This window comes from Lagopus muta, chromosome 5 (genome assembly GCF_023343835.1).
Source record: "Lagopus muta isolate bLagMut1 chromosome 5, bLagMut1 primary, whole genome shotgun sequence".
Taxonomy (NCBI): Eukaryota; Metazoa; Chordata; class Aves; order Galliformes; family Phasianidae; genus Lagopus; species Lagopus muta.
In genome coordinates, this window is record NC_064437.1 from 17170808 (window position 1) to 17192930 (window position 22123).

The 22123-nt window shown below is 36.5% G+C and overlaps 1 protein-coding gene across 5 annotated transcripts in view; it reads right to left on the bottom strand.

Annotated features, from left to right (window-relative positions):
• DPYD (dihydropyrimidine dehydrogenase) overlaps positions 1 to 22123 on the bottom strand; it is a 327299-nt gene that overhangs the window by 164322 nt on the left and 140854 nt on the right. For all 5 annotated transcript variants that reach the window (XM_048943871.1, XM_048943873.1, XM_048943869.1 and 2 more), the window contains exons 9-11: positions 11209 to 11316; positions 7918 to 8087; positions 4498 to 4708 (exon numbers count right to left, since the gene is read on the bottom strand). In XM_048943871.1, the coding sequence (XP_048799828.1) occupies positions 4498 to 4708; positions 7918 to 8087; positions 11209 to 11316 (489 nt within the window). The remainder of the gene's footprint in view (positions 1 to 4497; positions 4709 to 7917; positions 8088 to 11208; positions 11317 to 22123) is intronic.

Genomic DNA, 22123 nt, shown 5'->3' on the forward strand with positions numbered 1-22123 from the left:
GTTCCAAACTAATCCAGCTTTTTTTTTTCCTTCAAAATTCAGCATGCAATCTTGTGCCTCTGTTGCCTTCTCCTTTATAGCCTGATGAGATATTTTACATAACTTGCTCTGAATGTAACAAATCCCATTTATTTCCATGGAAAACACAGCAGATACAAAGAGCAAAACAATACTATTTGATAGAGAAAATTCTCAGCTACAAAACACCATTTTTCAACATAGTCAGCACCATTAGCTGTGCATTTTTGCCAGCCATGAAGAAGAGCCTGCATGCTACGCTCATAAAAATCTGCACTAGTGGAGGTGACCCACTGTCTCACAGCTGAAATTCACCACCCACCACCTCAGTGTGCTCACATCCACTTTTTTCTCTCCATAAATGCACAACAAGCATCAATGAATGCCAGTGAGCGTCATTTTTTTTGGAGGAATTCAGTGGCACACCTTTACTTCATATGCACTTCCATGTCAGATGCCAATTTGTAAGAGTGTCCCTCTGCTGCCATCTGACACACAGCAACAAAATACATTAGAATATTGTTGGAAGGTTCAGCCTCTGCTGCCAGACTACCAACATCTGTGATGTCGAGGGCCAACATAGCAACATAGGAGGCATTACTTTCAGAACAGCCCTCATCTACAATTTGAAATAAACTTTCTGTATGAAAAATAACATACAGTTGAATTATTCTAATGCTATCAAATGATGCTAAACGCAAATAATACCAAACAAAAGGACAGTTCTGAATATATATTCTCCATTTGCTGTATTCAAAGAGCAAATAAACACAAATGGAAAAGCAGCAGCAAATTATTGTGCTTGCAAAAACAATATTAAAATGTAAGTGAATACAGAAAAAATATTTTAATTAACAAAACAAATCAAATGGAAAAGATTCCTCAAATAAAGCTTTAAAAGTGAATCTGTGTGTTTGACTGCCATGACTAATTATGTATCCATGTAATGTGTGTTCAATTTGGGCTTATTTAAATAGCAGAAATGCTCATTAGCTGCAGTATATCTGTGAAGCTTCAATAAACAGTTTAATGGTTTTTATGTTTAACCAATTTCATAAGTTCCTGTAATTTTAGCTTTAGTAGCTCATTAATGTTATTTTTGATATCCATCTTGCAGACTTCCTTTACAGTGAGTAGAAGCACTACTTCAGAAAAATACAAACACACTGTATCTTTCTTAATCTGAAATGTAAAACTGTAACTATCACACACACCAACAGTCTCATTAACTGCTGACGCTGCCCAGTCTGGAGGCCCAGAAGACAAAGGAAGGCACAGTCATGCTTCCCAGCATCTCTGCCCCACTAATGTACTGTAACAGGAATAAAAGTGCTTTAACTGGTTAAAGCTGGGCCCAGGTAATACTTTGAGAGGCTCCTACTGAAAGACTGCTGCCAACTATTTTCTGCCTGTCACTAGCTTGCTGATCAGAATGTATGTTGCCAGTCTCTACACAGTACACTTGTCTTGCACTCTGTTTGGGAGCACGTTCTGACCAGGTGTACTATTTTCCACAATTTTTGTCATGGTTCTCTACATAAGGTCCAGGTTCTTCACATAAATATACTAGAATATAATGAGAACAAAGACATTTCTTCCAGAGTAAAATTTTGCAGTCCCGAAATGTTGTTCCCTTTTATTTATCAGAAAAAACAAAAACAAAAACAAAACAAGTACTCGAAGTTTAGACTTTAGAACCAACTAGACCTGTTTTGAATAGGATGTTGAGGCTGCATGCAGTACTAGGGATGTAATTAGCATTACATGTGTATATGTTGATTAGCTGCAATTTAGAATGGTGCCAGAGATATTTCAGTAATACATTGCAGGCCTCCAAAATAATAAAGCAGGCAAAAAAGCCGGAGCATCAGAAAGGGTACAAAATTTTCTTTCATCTTTTGATTTATGTTAATCAGTTATGATGGTTGAAGAGTTTGGTAATCTATGCAATAATTAAAAAACTTAAATAAAAAAAAAAGAGAAAAAAGCAGCTTGTGCTTGCAAAATCTTTTTATAACAACAAAGGAAAACCTTATTTTTACTCTATCCATAGTAGATTGATCTTTTTTTTTTTTTTAAACTGGTTTCAGTGAAGTGCCAATGATCTTATAACAGCCTAGAGGGCAACACTTCTGCTTTGTCTATTAGCAACTTCATGAGCATAAAATGGATTTACAACTGATTTCTTTCTAATGAATGATGCATTTATGTGATTTCCAATGGGAGGATGAATATTTACTGAACTGTTGTTTAAAAACACAATTAGCATATTATTTAAGAAAAAAGGAAAAGACTAAACATCTACTGCGAGTGCATGGAGTTTTTGGTGGAAATGTAATAGTTACTGCCCTAGAGAATATGAAACAGCTTGATGAGGATAATAGACTAGAAAAAGCTTTCTAGCGTATAGACTACTTCTGGTCAGTCCAGCAGCACACAAGTCTTTGTGTTGCATTAAGCAAAACAGGTATATCAAAGAATGTCCTACACTTCACTGAACAGGGACTAAGTCTCATTTCATTCCCTTTGGTTCTCATAGCATTTTCTTTATCTTACATCAGTAACATCAGTATTAAACATTATTAATAAGAAATAGACAAATCCTGCTAGTTTAACCCATACCAATAGTATACCACCTATACCAGCATCCATTATTGCCACAGATGCCTTATAAATTAGATCGCTGACAGAACTCTGCATGTGCAACAAATAACATGCTTATTGAACATGCATGTGAGTCATCTAGAAATGGAAAAATTCAGACTGTAAAGGCCCTCTGGAGATGGCCTAGTCCAAACTTGTCTTCAAAGTTAGATCAAGTTCAAAGCCAGACTGAGTTGCTCAGGGCCTTGTCCAGTTTCAAGTATTTCTGGTGCTCTCTTCTCAAACTCTTATTGGAGAAATCTGAATATTTCCATCTCTTGAATACAAAAACATGGTGCCTTTTAGAAAGACATTAAGAATATAAGATATCGGGAGGTATTCATGTGTCTTGCTGTCGCTCCTTTTTGTTCTATATGTCTGAAGATTTGGTTATAATTCAGCTCGATGGTGAAAAGTAAATCGAACTTTTGTTAGGCCAGCTTAGGCAAAAAAATAAAGGTTTAAAAGCAACTGAAATGGTGTGCTCAGAATAAGTACTTTATTCCCTCCAGTCTTAGTCTTTTCACTTTCAGAACGTACAAAACAAATGCTGATATTTCCTGCCTCTTTCTTTATAATTTGATTTCCATCTTAATAGCAGTTTCACCAAAAATACATTCTGAAATTGAAGAGTGTTGCTCAAACCCAAGGGCAATGATTCTTTTCTTTCATGATCAGATTGCTACGTGATTTTTTTTCCTCTCAAATTTTGTGTTCATATTTAAAAACCTCACAACATGTCATTTAGAGGGTGAATGCATAGCAGAAAATACAAGGCTGGCACATTATCATGGCTAAGCAACACAACAAAGTTCGCCCTTTTAGATGAAGCAGTTTGCAGTGTAGGAAAAAACAGAATCACTCCTTTATCACAAGTTCTATGAATCACAATGAAACAAACTGATTGCATAGACTAATATTTGATTTATCACATGAGGTTATAGAAACCCTTCCAAAAGACTTAAACCAGGGGATTTTTAAAAATTATCAACAACAAAACATTCTAGAATTGTTCATAAGTTTTTACTTTCAAGTCACCTTTGTTACATGCATCTGAACTCTTTAACCTGTGTCAGAGAACACAGTCTGAGCTTCGCTCAGTTCTTGTGTTCTTAATTGAAATCATTTTCTTCTGCTCTCTTTTGCATCTGAGTAAAACGTTGAGACACTGAAATGCCAACTACATACCAATTTCTTTATACTTATTACTGAACTAAATACTTGCTTTCCCTTTTTATTTATTTAATTTATTTTCAAGACCAAAGATTGTAATGTACAAGTAAACAATGAGACATGCTGAGAAAAGCACAGAAGAATTTAACAAATTCTGCATGTATGAGAGAAGCCACAGTCCTCTTGGGTACATATAAGAAGTGAGTGATACCCAGGAGTGGCTAAACCAGAAAAATGAATCTGTCTTAATTCTTAATTAATTCTTAATTCAACAGGTAAAAATGGTTTCAGAGATCAGATCAGTTCAGTCTGAAGTTGTAGTATAATGAGTTTCTATAAGGTTAATTAGTGAGTCCAGAAGAACTCCCCAGGAGTATCCTTTGTTATCCCTTCTGCACTGAGAGGAAAGCAAGATATATACTGAGCAATTGTACCTCTAATTTGGGTTCCTGCTCTAGACGGTAACTTACAGAACACTGATGTTAATCATACTCTTAGTTTTGTCCTAAGAAACATAATTAAAGGGCAAACAAAATTCTGTTGAAAGGACTGAGTCACAAGCTTTATAATCTCCTGAAGACTCATTTCGCAAAACCGCCAAAGGACACAAAATGGCTGCAGCTGAAACAATTTATATCTATGAAATGCATTACTCAGGATTACCTTCAGCATCACGCAAAACTGAACCAAAGGCACTGATCACCACGTCAGCTTTCAGACGAACAACCTGATCCTCATCTTCTTTCCAGTTTCCATCACTGTCCTGTTCAGTTCGAACAAACTCCATTGCAACAATACGTCCACTTCTAAGTACAACTTTCCGAGGGGAGAGGAAAGGCAGAAATTCACACCTCTCTTCTTTTGCAAGTTCCATCTGTAGAGTAGAAGTAATAAAATAAATAAGCAAACATGATAAGCTTTATGAAAAGTTCACTCAAGATGTTACCACACGTTCTTCTTAAGCAGAAGGCACTGAGTATGTTATACTGATAGGCATCTTAATACTGATTTCTGTGCTACTCGATCAATCAGTTTCTAGACAGTGGCGCTTGTTAGATTTGCAATGCAAATGGTTTTCTGACACATTTACGTCCTTTTTAGGAAAGACAGGCTGGTGAGGTGAGGTGGTGGAATTGCTCTTCATGTGACAGAGGAACTAGAATCTATCAAGCTCCACCTGGGGGTAAAAGTGGAGAGGTTGTGGGTGAGAGCAGGCTAATACCAGTGACACTACTGTGGGTGTGTACTAAAGGCCATCTGATCAGAAGGAGGAAATTGATGCGGGCTTCTACAAACAGCCGGAAGGTGCCTTGTGATCCAGGGCACTGGTACTTATGGGGGATTTCAATCATCCTGATATTTGTTGCATAAAAAAAAAATCCAGGCATGCACGCTCCAGGAGATTCCTGCAATATATTAAAGATAACTTTCTAACACAGTTGGTGGAGAAGCCAATGAAGAGAGGTGTGCTGCTTGACCTCGTTCAGACTAACAAGGGAGGGCTCATTGAGGGTGTAAAAGCTGGAGGCAGCTCAGGATGCAGCAATCATGAGATGATGGAATTTGGGATCTTATGTTGAAGAAGCAAAGCAACAGGAAGGATTGCTGTACTTCAGAAGAGCCAACTTTAACCTCTTCAGGGACCTTCTTAGAAGTATCCCATGGGCTAGAGCATTGGAAGGAGAGAGAGCCCATGAGAGTTGTTTGACACTCAAACACTGCTTCTTCTAAACTTAAGATCAGTACATCCATAACAGTAAGACATCAGGAAAAGGTGATAGGAGACCTGCATGGATGAGCAAGGAGTTCATTGATAAACTCAAAGGGAAGAAAGAAGGTCCAAGAACAATGGGAAAAGAGCCTGTCCATTTGGGAAGAATACAGAAATATAGCCAGAGCCTGCAGGGATGCAATGAGGGAGGTTAGGGCCCACTTGGTGTTTAATCTGACAAAGGAGGTAAAGGATAATAAAAAAAGAAGGAATAACCACATGCATCAGTACAGGTTAGGGGCTGACCTGCTGGAGATGAGCTCTGCAGAGAAGGACCTAGGGGTCCTGGTGGTAACAGATTGGCCATAAGCCAGCAACATGCCCTTGTGGCCAAGAAGGCCAATGGTATCCCGGAGTGTATTAAAACGATCATGGCCAGTAGGTTGAAGAAGTTGATGATCCCCCTCTACCCTGCCCTGGTGAGGCTATATCTAGAGTACTGCATCCTGCTCTTTTGGGAGCTAAAGACAGGGATCTCCTAGAAATAGTCCAGCAGAAGGTGACAAAGATGGTAAAGGCCTGCAGCATCTCCCATATGAGGAAAGGCTGAGAAACCTGGATCTGTTCAGCCTGGAGAAGAGAAGGCTGAGGGGATCTTATCAATGTTTATAAATATCTAAAGCGTGGGAAGCAATTTGATGAGGTCAAACCCTTTTCAGTGGTGTGTAGTGATAGAACAAGCAGCAACAGCCAAAAACTGGAACATAGAAAATTGCACACTAGAATCCACAGCACTGGAACAGGATGCCCAGAAAGGTTGTGAAGTCTCCATCTTTAGAGATATTTAAGATCTGTCTGGATGCCTAGCTGTATGCTGTACTGTAGAGTAACTGCTTTAGCATGGTTGGACTTGATGATCTCTAGAAGTCCCTTCCAACCCCTGCAATCCTGTGATTTCCTAATTATCTTATTCTTCCTTGTCATTTTGAATAACTTCTTTGAGGGCAGAAGACCTACCTTTTGCAACTGGCTGTGCTTTAAGAGGCATAGCATTAACTAAGTACATGATCCAACTTATGTTTTCAAGATTGTGTTTATTATCAAATGCCGAATACCATGTGCAAATAATAGCATGACTGCCAATACTTAATATTCTCTGATGTGGTAAGTCTAAAGTTAGTCTAAAAAACTAAAAAAAAGTCAAACAGCATGCCTTAGTAGAGACTTCAGTATTTGATTGTCTTTACTTCACAAATAACATAAAGCTAGTATATTTTACATTACATAATATCTTACAAAGTGTTCAACCTGACATCATTCTAGCATGGCCATTACTAGCTAAAGCTATTTTTAATATATTTTTTTCAAGACTGCTGCATGATGTGATAACATGAACATTGATAGCTTTTAGGAATTGACCTAGGCTGCTAACAAAGATTTGGGTTCAGAGTGACAGCTGATTCTTAATGAGGAAGAATCTGAATAGCATGAATCTTTGCCACAATGACTTCAGTAATTTCACGGTGTTTAGATGTCTTATTTTAAGTGCAACAGAAACATAATTATGCTTCCAAACATCTTTCTTTTTCCACTTCCATCCACTTTGTATAAGATCTCTAAGACGTCCACCTTCTTGAAAAGAGATTATCAAATTCCCATAAATCCTTTTTTAAAGATGCAATTGAGGTACTACTAGCTAAAATCTTTCAAAAGTATGGAGGATATACCAAAAAAAATTATAATGGAAGAAGCACCAAAATAAGAAAATCTAACCAGAAAAAAAAAAATTCTTGCTATACAGATAATTGAGGAGGCGTAGCCAGTTTCAGAATTTGCAGAAGTCCTGATAAATGCCAAAGTGCAAAGTCAAACTAAAAATCAGTTTGAACACTGAAATATGTGATTAATGTCATCTCTCTATTGCCACTGGCAGTGATTCAAACAAAAATCATCATAATTTCCTTACAAGAATTTAGAGACTCACAAAGCTGTGTCAAGATCACTGAGATTCACTAGGCAGCAGCCATAAAGTCCATTCCTTGGACCTGAAGAGCTACCTATAATACTCCAATGCCTCATGGATCCCTGGGGTGCCTCCAAGATTTTCAGACCTTTACAGATTTCTACTTTACAGGAAATTTTACCCTTTTTAGGCATCTCTCTGACTTTACAGGGTACAACAGAGAAGCGACTTCTCCAAATACTACATAAACTGAGCTTTAGAGCTTAAATAAACTTTCAGATACATTTTAAGAGCATTTTTAAAAACAAATATTTTAGTAGATGTCTTTTAAGTACCAACACTGCACTTTCAGGCTCTACAGAAATAACAACCATTATTCCTTCTTATAAATAGTGTTTTTCACTTTTACCTCTTCTGGGACAGCCCTGATATTAGTGAAGCCCTTTCTGAAGACCACAAACACACGACGAGCTCCACAGCGTAAAGCAGATGTTGCACAGTCAAAAGCAGTGTCTCCTGCCCCAAGTACAATCACAGTTCCATGTATTGATGGCAATGGAGAGTGACAGGCACATATCCCTGAAAGATGAAAGGAAAAACCCCATTTTCAAGTATGAGAAACCATTTCTGCTTGACAGCTCAAAAGGTACTTGTACTCAAAGCAGTGTAAAATTGCATCTTACAGTTTCTAAGCATGGAGTGTCACTATCAAATTATTCTGCTTCACTGAAAGACAGTTTTATTCCCATTTTTAAGATACGCTCATATACATAATTTTATAGTCAGAACTCTAAGGAGCAGCACCATTCTATCTGGAAAGGATACAAATGATGCAGTTCTAGTTTTGTGAGTCCTTTTGGGTAGAAATTAGCATTGTAATATGTTTTTATTCAAAAATTAAGCTTCTCGTATATCAGACTCAGTACCACGACGGCTTAAGAAAAAAAACAACTCATTACAGATCATAATGAATATCACTTGCTTTTTTTTTTTTTTTTTTTTTTTTTTTAAGAAAACTTTTCAGTGGTTGATAGATTCGGATGATAGCTTCTCAAAGTTAGCCCCTCAGACACAGCTTTCTGTGAGGCATTTATGCTGACGTGGTTCTCAGAAACTATTCCCTATGACAGCTGAACATCAGGCAGAAAGATTATTATTATACTAATTCCTAAATGTTGCACTGGGAAAAACAGTTGATCTACAGTGGTTTTCACAAAGTGTCTGCATGTTGACATTGTGTGTTTGTTACCCATAGCTTGTATTTTCGGATTCACTCTGTGTATTGCATTAAATTCCACTTTGCTATCAGTTTAAGTAGAACTATTTATTAGGGAAACTACTGCAATTTAAAGACAATGCCATAAACAATATAACGTTACATTCTCAACCAGCCTGTGATAATTTCAGTCAGGAGAAACTAACCGTATAATCATTGCACTGTGACTTGAATATCCTGCTACAGCACTAGCAGATTTTCAACATTCTCAGTTGTACAGAAACACACAAATTATTCAATAAAACAGTAGTTGTAATTTAAACACAGAAATGGATTGGAAATATATATCCTCTCTCCGCTTGTAAAATGCTTGATATATGGCAAATGCTATCATTTTCCCCCACGTATATGGAATTGCATTTGCCATTTACTTAATAAGACTCCTATTCTCTCTAAACTTCTTTATTTTATTTTATTTTTAAAGAATTTAATTCTCCACAAAAACTGCACATCGAACAACAGAAAAAGAGCAAGTGCAAGAGTGGAATAGCATCTCAAAATGCCATGCAAACCTAGCCTAGAGTGGACCGGTTGTGTTTGCCCACTTTGTTCCTTATTTCTCCAATAGCCCATATCTGTTTTCTGAGTATTTTCAGAAGGCTGGAAGGGTGCAGTGAAACAAGAATTTGAAATATAAGCCAACGGGAGCAAAGCCACTCACAAGTTAAATGACTGTATTTACCAAGGGAATCCCTTTGGAGGAAAGTATAACAAGCATGCAGAGTACTGTCTGTTTTAAAGTGGGTAAGTCTATCATTTAGAAAAATGTCATAGTAAATCTGAGGACAGAGCAGAATATACAGTACATGTATTATATTTTAAAATTTTGTTCTTTAGAGCTCAAGAGGTGACTACAGCAGCAGAAAGACTAAAATTAAGATAGAAAGATCGCATTGATTAGCAAACAACACTAAATAGCAATCTATTACTGCCAGTCAGAAAAAAAATGTTTATTCTTGTTTTTATATTTATTTTAGACTTAACATGAAAAATATCATTACATATTCTGATAAATTGGGAATGCTACATCGCAGCATTTAAAAAGATGCAGATCACAGTTTTATAGACCCTTGTTCAGGAAGATGCCTTCGAGTACCCTATTTATGTGCACGTATATAGAATTCTACGAAGCATCTTTAGTCACATTATTATGAGGGGGAATTGCTTTTAAAGATTTGCTTTGCTTTTGTTAATCAAAAAATGTTTTGAAGTGTATATTCTCAACCTGTTTCATTTTTAAACACTTCTCAAAAAAAAAAAAAAAAAAGGAAAGGTAAAGAAAAAAAGCAACTTTTTCTCCCAACTCATTTGAGCTCACTGAGCTTAGGAACATATCTAGAAAAAAGCATTTGATCAAAACAGCAGAGAGATAGGATAGATGGGGATAGGCACATAGGGAATATTTCCCTTCCTAAATATTTTGTATAAAATGGAGTAATAAACTTTACTTCTACATGCAGAATACTTTGCCACAGGAGGTATATTCTTTAACACGCTAATAAAGTCTTCTAAATAAGCAGGCAACTCTATCTGATGCTAAAAGAAATTTCAGAATGGTTCAAATAAAAACATTTTGCAGATGAAAGTGGCATATGTGTATTTATATTAAATATGTGGTCACCTGCGTAAAAACATATACTACACTAAGAACAGACATAGATATATATCCAGAAAATTATATGTGAAATTTATTTTATTTTTATCAGCACACTGGAGAATCCAGACTGAGGGAACGTGGCATAAAAATCACAAGTCCCACATCATCCATCCTTCCAGGATGGATCACTTTCAGAGCCACCGAAAGTATCTATACTCCCTGGGTAGAAAAATCAGGCATTTCTGCACTCAAAACAAATCTGTAAAAGCACAAAAGGCTGCATTTGTCTAACTATGATCATATTAATGCTGTCCTGAGGTTTTTTGGGTAGGGAACTACTGACCCTTTAAATTTGCTTGTGAACATTCAGCGCATGACTGACTTGGGATAATGGTGCTACAAGTAAAACAAATTATCAACAACATACAAAGTAGCTGTTTATGTGGGTCAGCAAAGATTTAATATCAGATTTCAAGACCATCCTATATTTACCATGTGTAATTTATATCAATATATACAAATGAGAAGCTTATTATATCTATAGAATACAATTCAATTAACAAATGTAATTTACTGTGGGTAATAGATTGCCAGGTTCATAGATTTTTATATATGACTATTTGCTTTACAGTCTCTGGAACTGATGTTAGTTACCACACTATCCTGAGGTTGCAGCTCCCCAGGAGAAAGCCTTGGCCCAGAACTTTTCACAGGGAGGTGCCTTGTAGGTGGATGCAATGCTGTATAATCACCTGTGCATTTTCATACCTCAGGAGCGGCTAATGACTTACTGAATATGTTTACGACAGAAGCAAAGTATCACACACCTGGCTTACTTGCCACAGCTACCAAAGGTAGGAAGTCTTTTGATGTGTAAAACCCTTGATCCATCTTCAGCCCTTGGAATATACTGTCTCTGTTTGGTTCTGGTAAACCTGAAACAGATATGTTAAGGTAGATCAGAACCGTCAGGGAAATTTCAATAATAAAAAATATTTCACATTACATGAACGCTCTCAAAAGTAAACACAATACAAGTAGTCCTACAAAACCTCAGATGTTCAAAAAAAAGCACACAAAAAAACATCACAAATGACTGCAGCATCATGTTTGTTGTCAGCAGCATACAGAATGGTTGATCTGTTAATAGAACCAGCATTAGAAAACAGGGTTGTTGAATAACCTTTGCACTCAGATTAACTTATACCAAAATAAATGCAAAGAATAGGGTTAAAAAAAAACAAAACATACTGGATGCAGAAGTAGAGAAGCTACTGGGAAAAGCATGACTGTAATAAACTTTTCCTACGTAGCTTTACTTTCATGCACAACTCAAACTGCTGGGAATCAGTTTTGTTCCCTTTGTTTTGAGGTATTATTCAATACAGTTAGATTCCAGGTAACACAAGTGAGGCAATAGGGAATGGCCTAATTTATTAGTAATGGGCATGAGTGGTGATGCTTTTTAAATTTCTTATCTCTGACTACTTGTATATCATCTTTTTTTTTTTTTTTTTTTTTGACCATTTTCTCAACACGCTGAAGTCCTTGCTTGCCGACATCTATTTGTAGTTAATTAACCGCACAAACTTATCCAACAGCAGTACAATACAGTGATACTCTTCACAACCAATGAAAGAAACAAACATCTTTTGATTAAAACAAAATAGCAAGAAGTATCTTCCAATCGTCAAAGACAGGCTTTGTGCTGCTGTTAATACATTTGTTTATACATTATACAGCACAGAAAACTGTCCACCCAGCACAGAAGTTAAAACTTCTTTTCTTGCAAATGGAATAAATTAGGGTATTTTCAACATGGCTTTGCCTTTCACATTTGAATCTTAAAAAAATAAATAAATCATATTCCCATGAAAATATACCAATCAATAATTACCTATTGAAGTGAAGTAAACGTCAATATTTCTTTCTCGGAAAGCACAGAGCAACCAAGGAGCCCTTAGAACCAGTAGGCAGAAATGGAGTAAACAAAGTAACACACTTCGCTCCATCCCCAGACATGGATGGCAGCACTGATCTTTCACCTCTTTGAGATACATTGGCTGCTGGTAGAAAACCTCAATAACACTGCTTTAGCACCAACAGCAAAGCAGGATTGTACTTTGAGGAATGCTATTTCGAGTAGGAAAGGGTTAGGACCTTTTTCTATTACTGAAGCACCAAAAAGCTGCCTCATTACTGAAGGATATCAGGACTCAGTTGTAAGAACCCCAGGATTTTCTCAGGAGTCACCTCACATGAGGTAAATTTTTCGACCTCCCACATCTCTGAATGCAGTTAGTGTAAGTCAAGGGGAAAAAAAGTATATATTTAGCTTCAGCAGTTTCTGTGAAAAAAATGAAATTTGACCTCACTGAATTCAGAAGGCAGGCTTACAAACCAAAAAGCAAGTGAAAATCAGCTTCTTTTTTTTTTTTTTTTTTTTCATTTCAGATATCTCATGGTTTTGAGTACTTTCTTGATCTCTGATGATAAACAAAACTATGAATCAATTGCTTTCTAAACAGTGCTGCTCTATATCTGGATACTGAGAAAAATAAGGTTAAAAAATACAGGCTTCTACTGAACTTCAAGAACTTTGAATGCTGTACTTGCTATGTAGACTAGAATATCAGTTAATTAAGAATGAATAATGGATATTTTAAGAGGCTGACAGAAATACTTTATGCTACTGAAATTGTAATATGTAAGAGCCATTAAAGAAATTATCTTTAAAAAATGCATAAAACCTGTATATATTGCTGAAGTACCTATGACAAGTGCACCTTGGCAGGAGTTTTCTGTGCCTACTACAAGCAAAGGACAGAGTAGTGTATCTACTGCAATTGATATAAACGTAGACCACCACAGTAGTCTCACTTTGATTTCAGGAGAAACATTTTTGTCACTATTGGGAGGTGCAGAGTGAATTAAAGATATTTTCCATTCTATCTTTTGTCTACCCTCTGTTGAACACATGGCAAAAATCTCATAAATATTTTCCCACTTTTGACATTTACATAATCCCCCTAATAAAAATGACTCCATCTCTAACCAAAACAGGAGTTCAGCTCCCACCAGTTGAAGAAAAGAACAGAATTAAGAGAAAGTTAAAACGTCCAGGGTTCAGGTTTATCGTAAGTGCAACGCTGCTGAAATCAAAGGATTTATATTATGAGTGTTCTCAATCAAACAACATTTAGTCTGGCTAATATAACCAACCAACAAAACAAAGCTCAGACAGTATCCATGGCATTTTCTTCTATTTATTTTACTATTTTCATTTTGATTATAATAACATGAAAATCCATTCTAAACTTTCAATATCTATATTTGAAGGAAATGCTGGGAATTTTTCTCTTCTTCCTACAAACACCTGGCACAGTTTCACTGCAAGTTGTACTGGATTCTGATGTATCTTATACAACTGCCTAGTATTTGCCTTTAAAGCGATAGCATTTAGTTCTGTTAAAATAGAGATTATGTACTTTCTAAAGCTAAAAGCTAAAAAACTAAAAAGCTAAAAGTCAGGCAGACAGAAAGAGATCAGAAACTGATAAGATTCACTTTTGAGGGATGTCATCTCACAATAAACAGCCACCTTACAGAAGTGTGCTTTACAGAAGGATCAAATATTGATAAATAGCCAACAGCCTACCAGGAGAGAAAGGGTTTGATGAAGACAAAAAAGCTGCAGAGGAGAAATACAGTTTTGTGCAAATAATTTTAGAGAAGAAATAAAATTTAAGAACAAAACAAAACAACAATTTAAGAACAAAACAAAATTATGTCTTTCATCTATGAAAGACATAATTTAGGTCAAAATAACAGAAGAAAATAAATACCCTTTGAAGAAGAATCAGAGAAAATCTTTAGCAAAAGGGAATTCATGCATTACAAAATAGCCAAGAGCCACTCAAGAAATGCTTGCGAAAACATGAGGTCTTTCCTTTAGGTTTTAGGCTAAAACCAATGTTAGTAATTTCTCTACTCTCCAAATCCACCTGAAAGCCACCTAAAAGTGTTTATTTATTGCTTGATATTTCTTGTACTAAAATAATCTTTCGCTGTTCTAGATCTCTTGTGTGTAAATAACCTATACCAAAATCTAGTGATAATAATTTCCTTCACTGAAACTGAAGAACAACTCTTCTGAAAGGCAATCAAAAGGAGGTAGCCTGGAATTACAATTCCACTGCTGGCATTGCTACATGACTCTGCAAAAGTACAGAAGCAGCAGGCTACTGCCCAGATCCCTGCCTACAGCAGCCAGAGCCCTGGAGCTCCTGCAGCCTCAGTCCCTTTACCTGCTGATTCCAGGAGACAAACTTCTGAAGCAGCCAATATCCAAACCACACACACAGGCTACAGGAAAATGTCACGTGCTAAGAAAGTACAAACACTGTGGAAATAACAACTAGCATGGTAGATCTATTTCAGCTACCCAAAAGCTAATCTAGATAGTCCCAATGTGGTTCAGGTATGGTGTAGAAAACAAATTAACACCACTCCTGACCCCTTGGTATTCCGTGTCCTGCCTTCTCTCTCCAGGTGCTCCAGCTATCTCCCAAGAAACATCACCCTAAGCATGAAAAACCTCCCCCCTTCTTTCTTCCCTCGAAACACCATAATCCCTTCTGCAGTGGGTTGTACCTTAACTCTTAGTCCTTCTATCAAGTCTGACCCATTATATGATTTCTAAAGTCATACTGGAGGCATTGTAAAACACAGGCTTTAACCACCCACTTTCAAAATCCATTATGTACATACATACATATAAACAAAAAGATAAATATTAGAAGAAACAATATCTACTTTTATCATTTTATTCTTTGTTCTCACAATACAGATACATGCTAATTTTCTTTACTGTAGGTGTCAAGTTCTTCATCTCCATCTGAAGAGACACAATTTAGACCCTTTTACAATCCCCCAGTCCAGATGAAATATGAATCACAAAATTATTAGAGTCTGCGAGATATACAAAGACAATCTAAAAGAGTGATGCATATACAATGTAGTGGATTGGCATGCAAAGAAATGCACCTAGTCCACTTGCTTGCTGCACCAAATAAATCAAGGCATGTCAACATATCAATCAGCAAGTCTAAAAAGGAAATATGTACTGCTGCTATTACTGTAAATGTTAGCCTGGTCTGGAGAGGAAAACTGATGTGGGAGTAGAGGCACAGCATGTATCTCTTTCCTATTATGATCAAATCCCCTCTCCCCAGAAACAGGACTGCCTTCTGCACCTGAAATCACTGTTTGAATTACTTAAATCTGACATGTTTGGGCAGATTTGCAGTTTCATATGAACTTCCCAGCCAGTCTTAATAACTGACATACAAAATAAGTCTTGTTCCTTGAAAAGGGTCAAGTGTAGTTTTCATTGGCAGCTGACTGAAAACAAATCTCCAGACAAAAATAAATAAATAAATTTTAAAAAAAGGAGCTGAAGTTGAAGTGTAAACATATAAAAACCTATGGGGAGCAAAGTTACTACAGCACTGTGAACTTTTCTTCTTTTCCCCACAGCAGGCACTGGTGGGTTTTTGTTTCATTTTTTGTTGTGTTAATACAACATTCTGGAATAATTTAGGCTGCATCAGGTAAACAAATGAGGAACTGGGGTCTGTCAAGTAAAGTTCCCATTCCTTGTCTTAGCTATTGCTGTTGTGAGAATAGAGAGTTTTCAAGCAGAGGGCTGGTTGAATATTTTTACCAACCCCACATTTAAGGTAAAGATGCAAATTCATTTTGGCTAAAGCAATTTGTTTGAAATACACTAAGAATTTTTTGTGTTTTGTTTTGTTTTTTAAAGCAAAGACGCTGAGTTTCAACATTTTTAAATGAATCTTTCAACTGCCTCAAAATGACATTACGTTTAGAAATTCATCCAAATTTATTTCAAAAGAAAACAAAGAAAATTGGCTGTATGCATATATTTTTTTTCTTCCTTTTTAAACCAGCAAACCAAAACCATTATCAAACTCCTTTCACCAGTTTGTAATTTCTTTTTAAGTGTTTCCATGTCAAAGAAACATTTATTAGAAAATTGTAGGACTAAGGAAATCTTTGAACCTTTTGCTGTACCTATGAAAAAAGAGATGTTTCTGAGCAAAATATGATTTTAAATACATGTTTACAGGAAAAATTCTGCCAGACAAAATAAATAAATAAGGATCCCTCTTCAGTACATGCCCTGTCCTTCCTGGCAGGGAATATTCTGAAGAATAGGGGCAAAGAAGATCCTAGTAGTAGGTGGAAATCCTTGAACTGTCAGAATCTGAGCTTGGGAGAAAAATGTACAAATTTTATAAGAAAGTGGATGCAATCAGAAGAAACATACGATTAGTTTCATATCTGCTTTTATGGCAGTACAAGTCTGCTGAAGCAGTATCTGAGAGGCCAAGCCTAGACATACCAAGACCCAGCCTGCTAACCAGCGTAAGAAACTTGAACACAAGGAATGAGGCATCACAGGTTTAGCACTAGCTCACCTTCGGCAGACTGAGGAATAACAGCAAGTTCTGGCCACTCATGTGCCCTGTGGAAATGAATGGTGGAGGTCTGGTGGGGAGACTGACACAAATATCGGAGAGGAATTTACATGGTCTGATGAGCTATTCATTAACATTATAACAGCATATTTGTGTTTCTTAAAAATGCCCTACAGTAGATACAGATCTAACAGTCACTCTCTGAAAGTAAGTTTCTAAATCCACCATTTCCCTCCTGAAAGTGACCTTTTGAATTAACAATAAAAGTCTTTGGTACACATTTTTTGTCATCTTCCTGCTCTTTAACCTACTGAAGTGCTCCAATTTGCTCCTCGTGTTTCCATATGAAAATATTTTAGGCGTAACACTTCTGATAGCACTTCTCACTTCCCAGAGACTTACAGCCACAGATTCCATACAGTCAGTGACTACGAAGGGGCACAGCAGAAAAGAACACAGAGTAAATTCCAAGCACACAAGCATCCTTCAATATTTCTGAATGCTCTGTTCTTCAAAAAGTCTGGATGCATTCTAGGGATGTGGAGATCAGAATCTATGTATAAAAGGCAGTTTTATTCTACATCTCACAGATCATGAATTGTATAAATTGGACCATGAATTTTAAGTACATTAAAGTGGTCACTTAAAGATAACATCAAAACAGTAGATTCTTGAAACTGTAAAATTCATAGTATTCCCTTGACATGATAGAACCTAGTTGTATTCATCACCATATACACTATTTATAAACCATATTCATTCATATTAATATAGATAAAATTACTGCCCATGGATCAATTTTAAACAATAATTTAGATATGTGAACTCCACTGAAACACGCTACACAAATATGGCACCAGAGCTGTGCCACATGCCTGATTACAGCAAGCGCGCCATTACAATTCACGCTGTTCTATTCATAAGAAATGGAACAGAAAGCCATCGGTATCTGAAGAGCTGCTTTCTGTACATTTTAAAGGTATTTCTGAAAGAATAAACGCCCAATAAAGTTGCAAATGCTCTGCAGGTGCTCAGCTTCTTTCAAGGTCAGTCCATTAGTGATTAACACATTAGTAAATGCATTCAAGGCCTCTATTTCTAAATGATATCTCTCTCATTTTGGTGGACGCTCAGTGCTTTTTCTTTTTTGGTGGCAGCTTTGTTATTTCCTGTTGTGAGGTTCAATAGAGTATGTTTCCTAGGTGGTTGGGTTTTTTTTTTTTGTTTGCTATGTATGTTGATGGAGATAAGTGTTTTAATTACTTTTTTAATGTCTATGCTTTTGTATTTTCTTTTTCTCTCCATTTATTTCCTGCTGCTGAGATTACTGCCTCATCTCCACAGCAGGTGGCTCTTTCAAATTTGTTTTCTTTGTAAGCCTGGTAGATTTATTTTGTAATATAACTTCTTTTTGTTGTTTATTTTTTTTAAAGTTTATTATTAATGATGTCTTTGCTTTGGAAGAGGTGCCCTAGCAAGATCTGTAACGTAAATCCCCAGTGATTTCTAAAGGCCTCATTCATAGAAAATAAAAGTAAGGAGAGAAAAGCAAAAGAACTACAGGACACTTGCGTTAGCATTTTCTTACCCTCATGTTAGAATGAGTAAATGTGAAAAAAAATCCTTCACATTTATTAGCAAAAACCCTATACAATTGTTGCAATACACTGTAAGTTGAACAGCATTGTTCACAGAATCACAAGGTTGGAAATGACCTGCAAGATCATCTAGTCCAACCAACAGTGTCAGTGTCTAGTCACACCACAGTGTCTTCTAGAAATGCCTGAATAAATAGCTGAACCTGTAAGTAACAGTCCATATGTCTCATATGTTACTACATCATTAAATTGCAGTAATATCTGAGCTCTTACAAGTGGTATTGAAAAAAATAAGACTGGAATAGTCAGACCAGGAAGAACCAAACCTATTTTTATAATCTAATTGATGTGTGAACCCAGTTGTCCTGTCCCAATTTAGACATAGCCAAAATTTCACAAGATGTCGCCAGGAATCAGAAACTGCATACAAGAAGAGCAGATAGTTTAGAATTAATCCATGAGTGATAGAAAATTAGGATTAGTGTTGTATTCATGAGCTTTGGTCATAAAACACTGCAAAATTATGGTTTGCGCTCACAGCACGTAGTGTCCACTATGATCAGATTAGCTTGAAAACTAATGTCGTAGACATGTTAAAGGTAAATGACAACACTTTAGCCTCCATTAGACATAAACGCCACCCTTAATTTGATTTTATGATCATCAATTCAGATTTTCACAAACCTTCAGTCTAACTCCCCATAACCTATGTCTGAATTGTTTTTCTCAGTTTTATCATGGGCAACACAGGGGATCTGCATTTGGGATATTACTGGGGTAACAAACAAGTGTGGCTAAGGTAATTTTTTAGTGAAAGTCATCATTGTCTCAGGATGATTTAATAAAGGTCTGCAGAAAGAATATGGCAATTATGCAATCATAAATATCTGGGTATTCAGTTAAGCATCACAGAGATTTTCACCTCACAGTTTGACCTGAGAAATTATCCTCCAAAAGATTTTTTTAATGCACAACTCAGAATGGAAGCAGACAGTATCACTAAAAGGTTTTAAAACATAATTTTTAAAGGACACTAGAAAATCAACAGTAAGTTGGACAGCAATATTCAGGGTCCCAAATTAACAGAAGATAATTGCATGAGGGCTGCTCCAAAAGTAATGCTTCTTGTTTTACTATGTTAGTCCACAATGTCAGAGTTGGATGTTGGTGGTACAGCAGGAGAGACAGAATCTTCCCACCAATATTCTGTTACATGTTGTTGCTGGGTGACAGATGGCAGCAGAGGGGCAGTCTGACAAAACGGTGTCTGACATGGAAGTGCGTATGAAGCAAAGGTGAGTCTTTGCATTCCTCCATAAGGAAAAAAATGGCACCCACTGACATTCAATCACACTTGCTGAATGTCTATGGAGACCAAAGAGTGGATGTGAGCACAGTGAGGTGGGTGGGTGGTACATTTCAGCAGTGGCAACAGCAGCGAGTTACATCCACTGATGCAGATTTCTATGGGAGTAGCATGCAGGTTCTTACTTTATAATCCACAACTAATGGCGGTGAATATGCTCAAAAAATAGTGTTTCATAACTGAGAATTTGCTCTATTAAACAGTGTTATTGTGCTCTTTTCATCTGTTGTAGTTTGCATGAGAATAAATACGTTACTTTCAGAGTGACCTATATAGCAGTTCTTCTTGGATTAGAAAGCAATATTTAATCACAGAATTGTTACTCACATTTGAAGTAATCGCCATGCTAAGGATGCCAGCAAGTTAAATGGTAGTTCTGGTGAAAGACTTGCTGAAATATGAAGATTGCCATGAAGTAAACCTCATCATAGAGATGGACGAATGCAGAAGTCTGTTTACATTGCCTCTGGTTCTATTCTGCCTTGTATTGTTTACTGCAGGTCTTAAAGCACTGAAACAGTTTGCTATGAATCTTGATTTGCAGAACATAAGAATTCTGTAAATTCTAGCACAAAGTAACTAAAGAAACATCTCCTATAAAAAGAAAGTAGAATATTGCTGCTAACCTTTCTTATGTCATCTTGGCAACATTTATTATACTGGCTACAAATCTGAAAAGGTCACTAGCTAAAATGCATTTAGTAGTTTCAGTCAAATCCATCTCTCACATAAGAATGTGCCTTTCCATCCAGGAAAAGAGTTCTTTCCAATCAGCTTACAACACAGCTGAATTTGATTTTTAGTCCTGTCTGGAATTTGGCCACTTCACACCACTGGCACAAGCTGTCATTATTCAGGAGCATCCTTGAACTGGCATAGCAGGGATGCTGAAGTTTAAGATTTGACATGTTAATGCTGTCAGTTCCTTTCTCTCTTCCTTCTACAAGCATGTTCCTAGCACTAACATGCCAAAGGAAAGACACAGGGGGCTGTGTTTCCTCCAGACACCAGCCAGATACTATTTGTCAGTGTGATACGCTGCACCACACTAGAAGGGAAAAAAGCCACAAAAGGTTCCTCTCAATACAGTGGTGAAGAAAACTGGCTGCAAAAGCAAGCAGCTTGCTTCTTTGGGGATAAAATTGCAAGGATACAAAAGTAAACTTCAAAGATACAAAAAGCCCACCCTAATATCTCAGAGACTATGTGCCATGTTAAGGGTATTTAGACACGATAGAGAAAATATGTATATGTGTACAAGTGAAAGCAAAATAAAGCAAAATAAACTGGATGGAAAAGAAAGAGTATACAGGAGCAGAAGAGATCTAAAAAGTAAAGAAAACAGAAAATAATAAAATAGTTGTTGGTAATAGAAATTATATATTTCCTCCATGATATGTGTCTAGTATTATAGGCAGTCATGTCGGCACATTGGAATAATCATATCCAATAAGAATTTACAAAGAGAAAATCAAATTTACTATTAGTGTTAAGTTTGACATTTAAAAAAAAAAAAAGGAAAAAAGATCTTGGAAAGCCAAATTGATAGAAACTGCATATGGAAATGGGAACAAAGATCCAGGAAAACACTCAAAGAAAAAGCCACAAATAATTGGCATCAGATAGAAAATGTTACGCCTCTGCAAAGGAACAGTAGAAAATCCATTATAGACATATAGTTACATATTTCCTCTGGAAATATGAAGAATAATTAATTCATTAATAACCTGGAATAACATCTTCAGTCAGATCTCATGCAGTGTACAGTGAGAAAGCTGCACTGAGGTTTACTGAGACAGTTTGTACTAGCTAAAGTCTCTTCCTCTCCAACTGTAGTATAAGAGCCAATTGGTATTACAGTGTTACAAATACAGACTGATTTTTATAATGTTGTTTCCTGAAGCTGAAAAAAGCCGAATGGGTGAGATTACAGAAAACCCCTAAAACACAGCCATTCCTCTTAAACTCACCGCTATTACTACTGTGGCATGCTACTTCCATAAGATCCTTGCTATGTGAATGTAATGAAACAATAGGCTACACGAGTGCCATATCTGCATCCTTCGTCAGAACTGTATCTTCATGAAATACTGATAAAATCCTACTTCTCTGGACAGAAAATCTCCCATGCTGAATGTTAGTTGCAAAACATAGGTCTTTCTGGTTATTCCTATTTTGGAAATGTAGTAAAGATTCATTCAAACTTTTAATTTTTATTTTTAATTCAAATAGCCTTCAGTGTAAAACAGCAATGTCTTATAAATCCTACTGAATA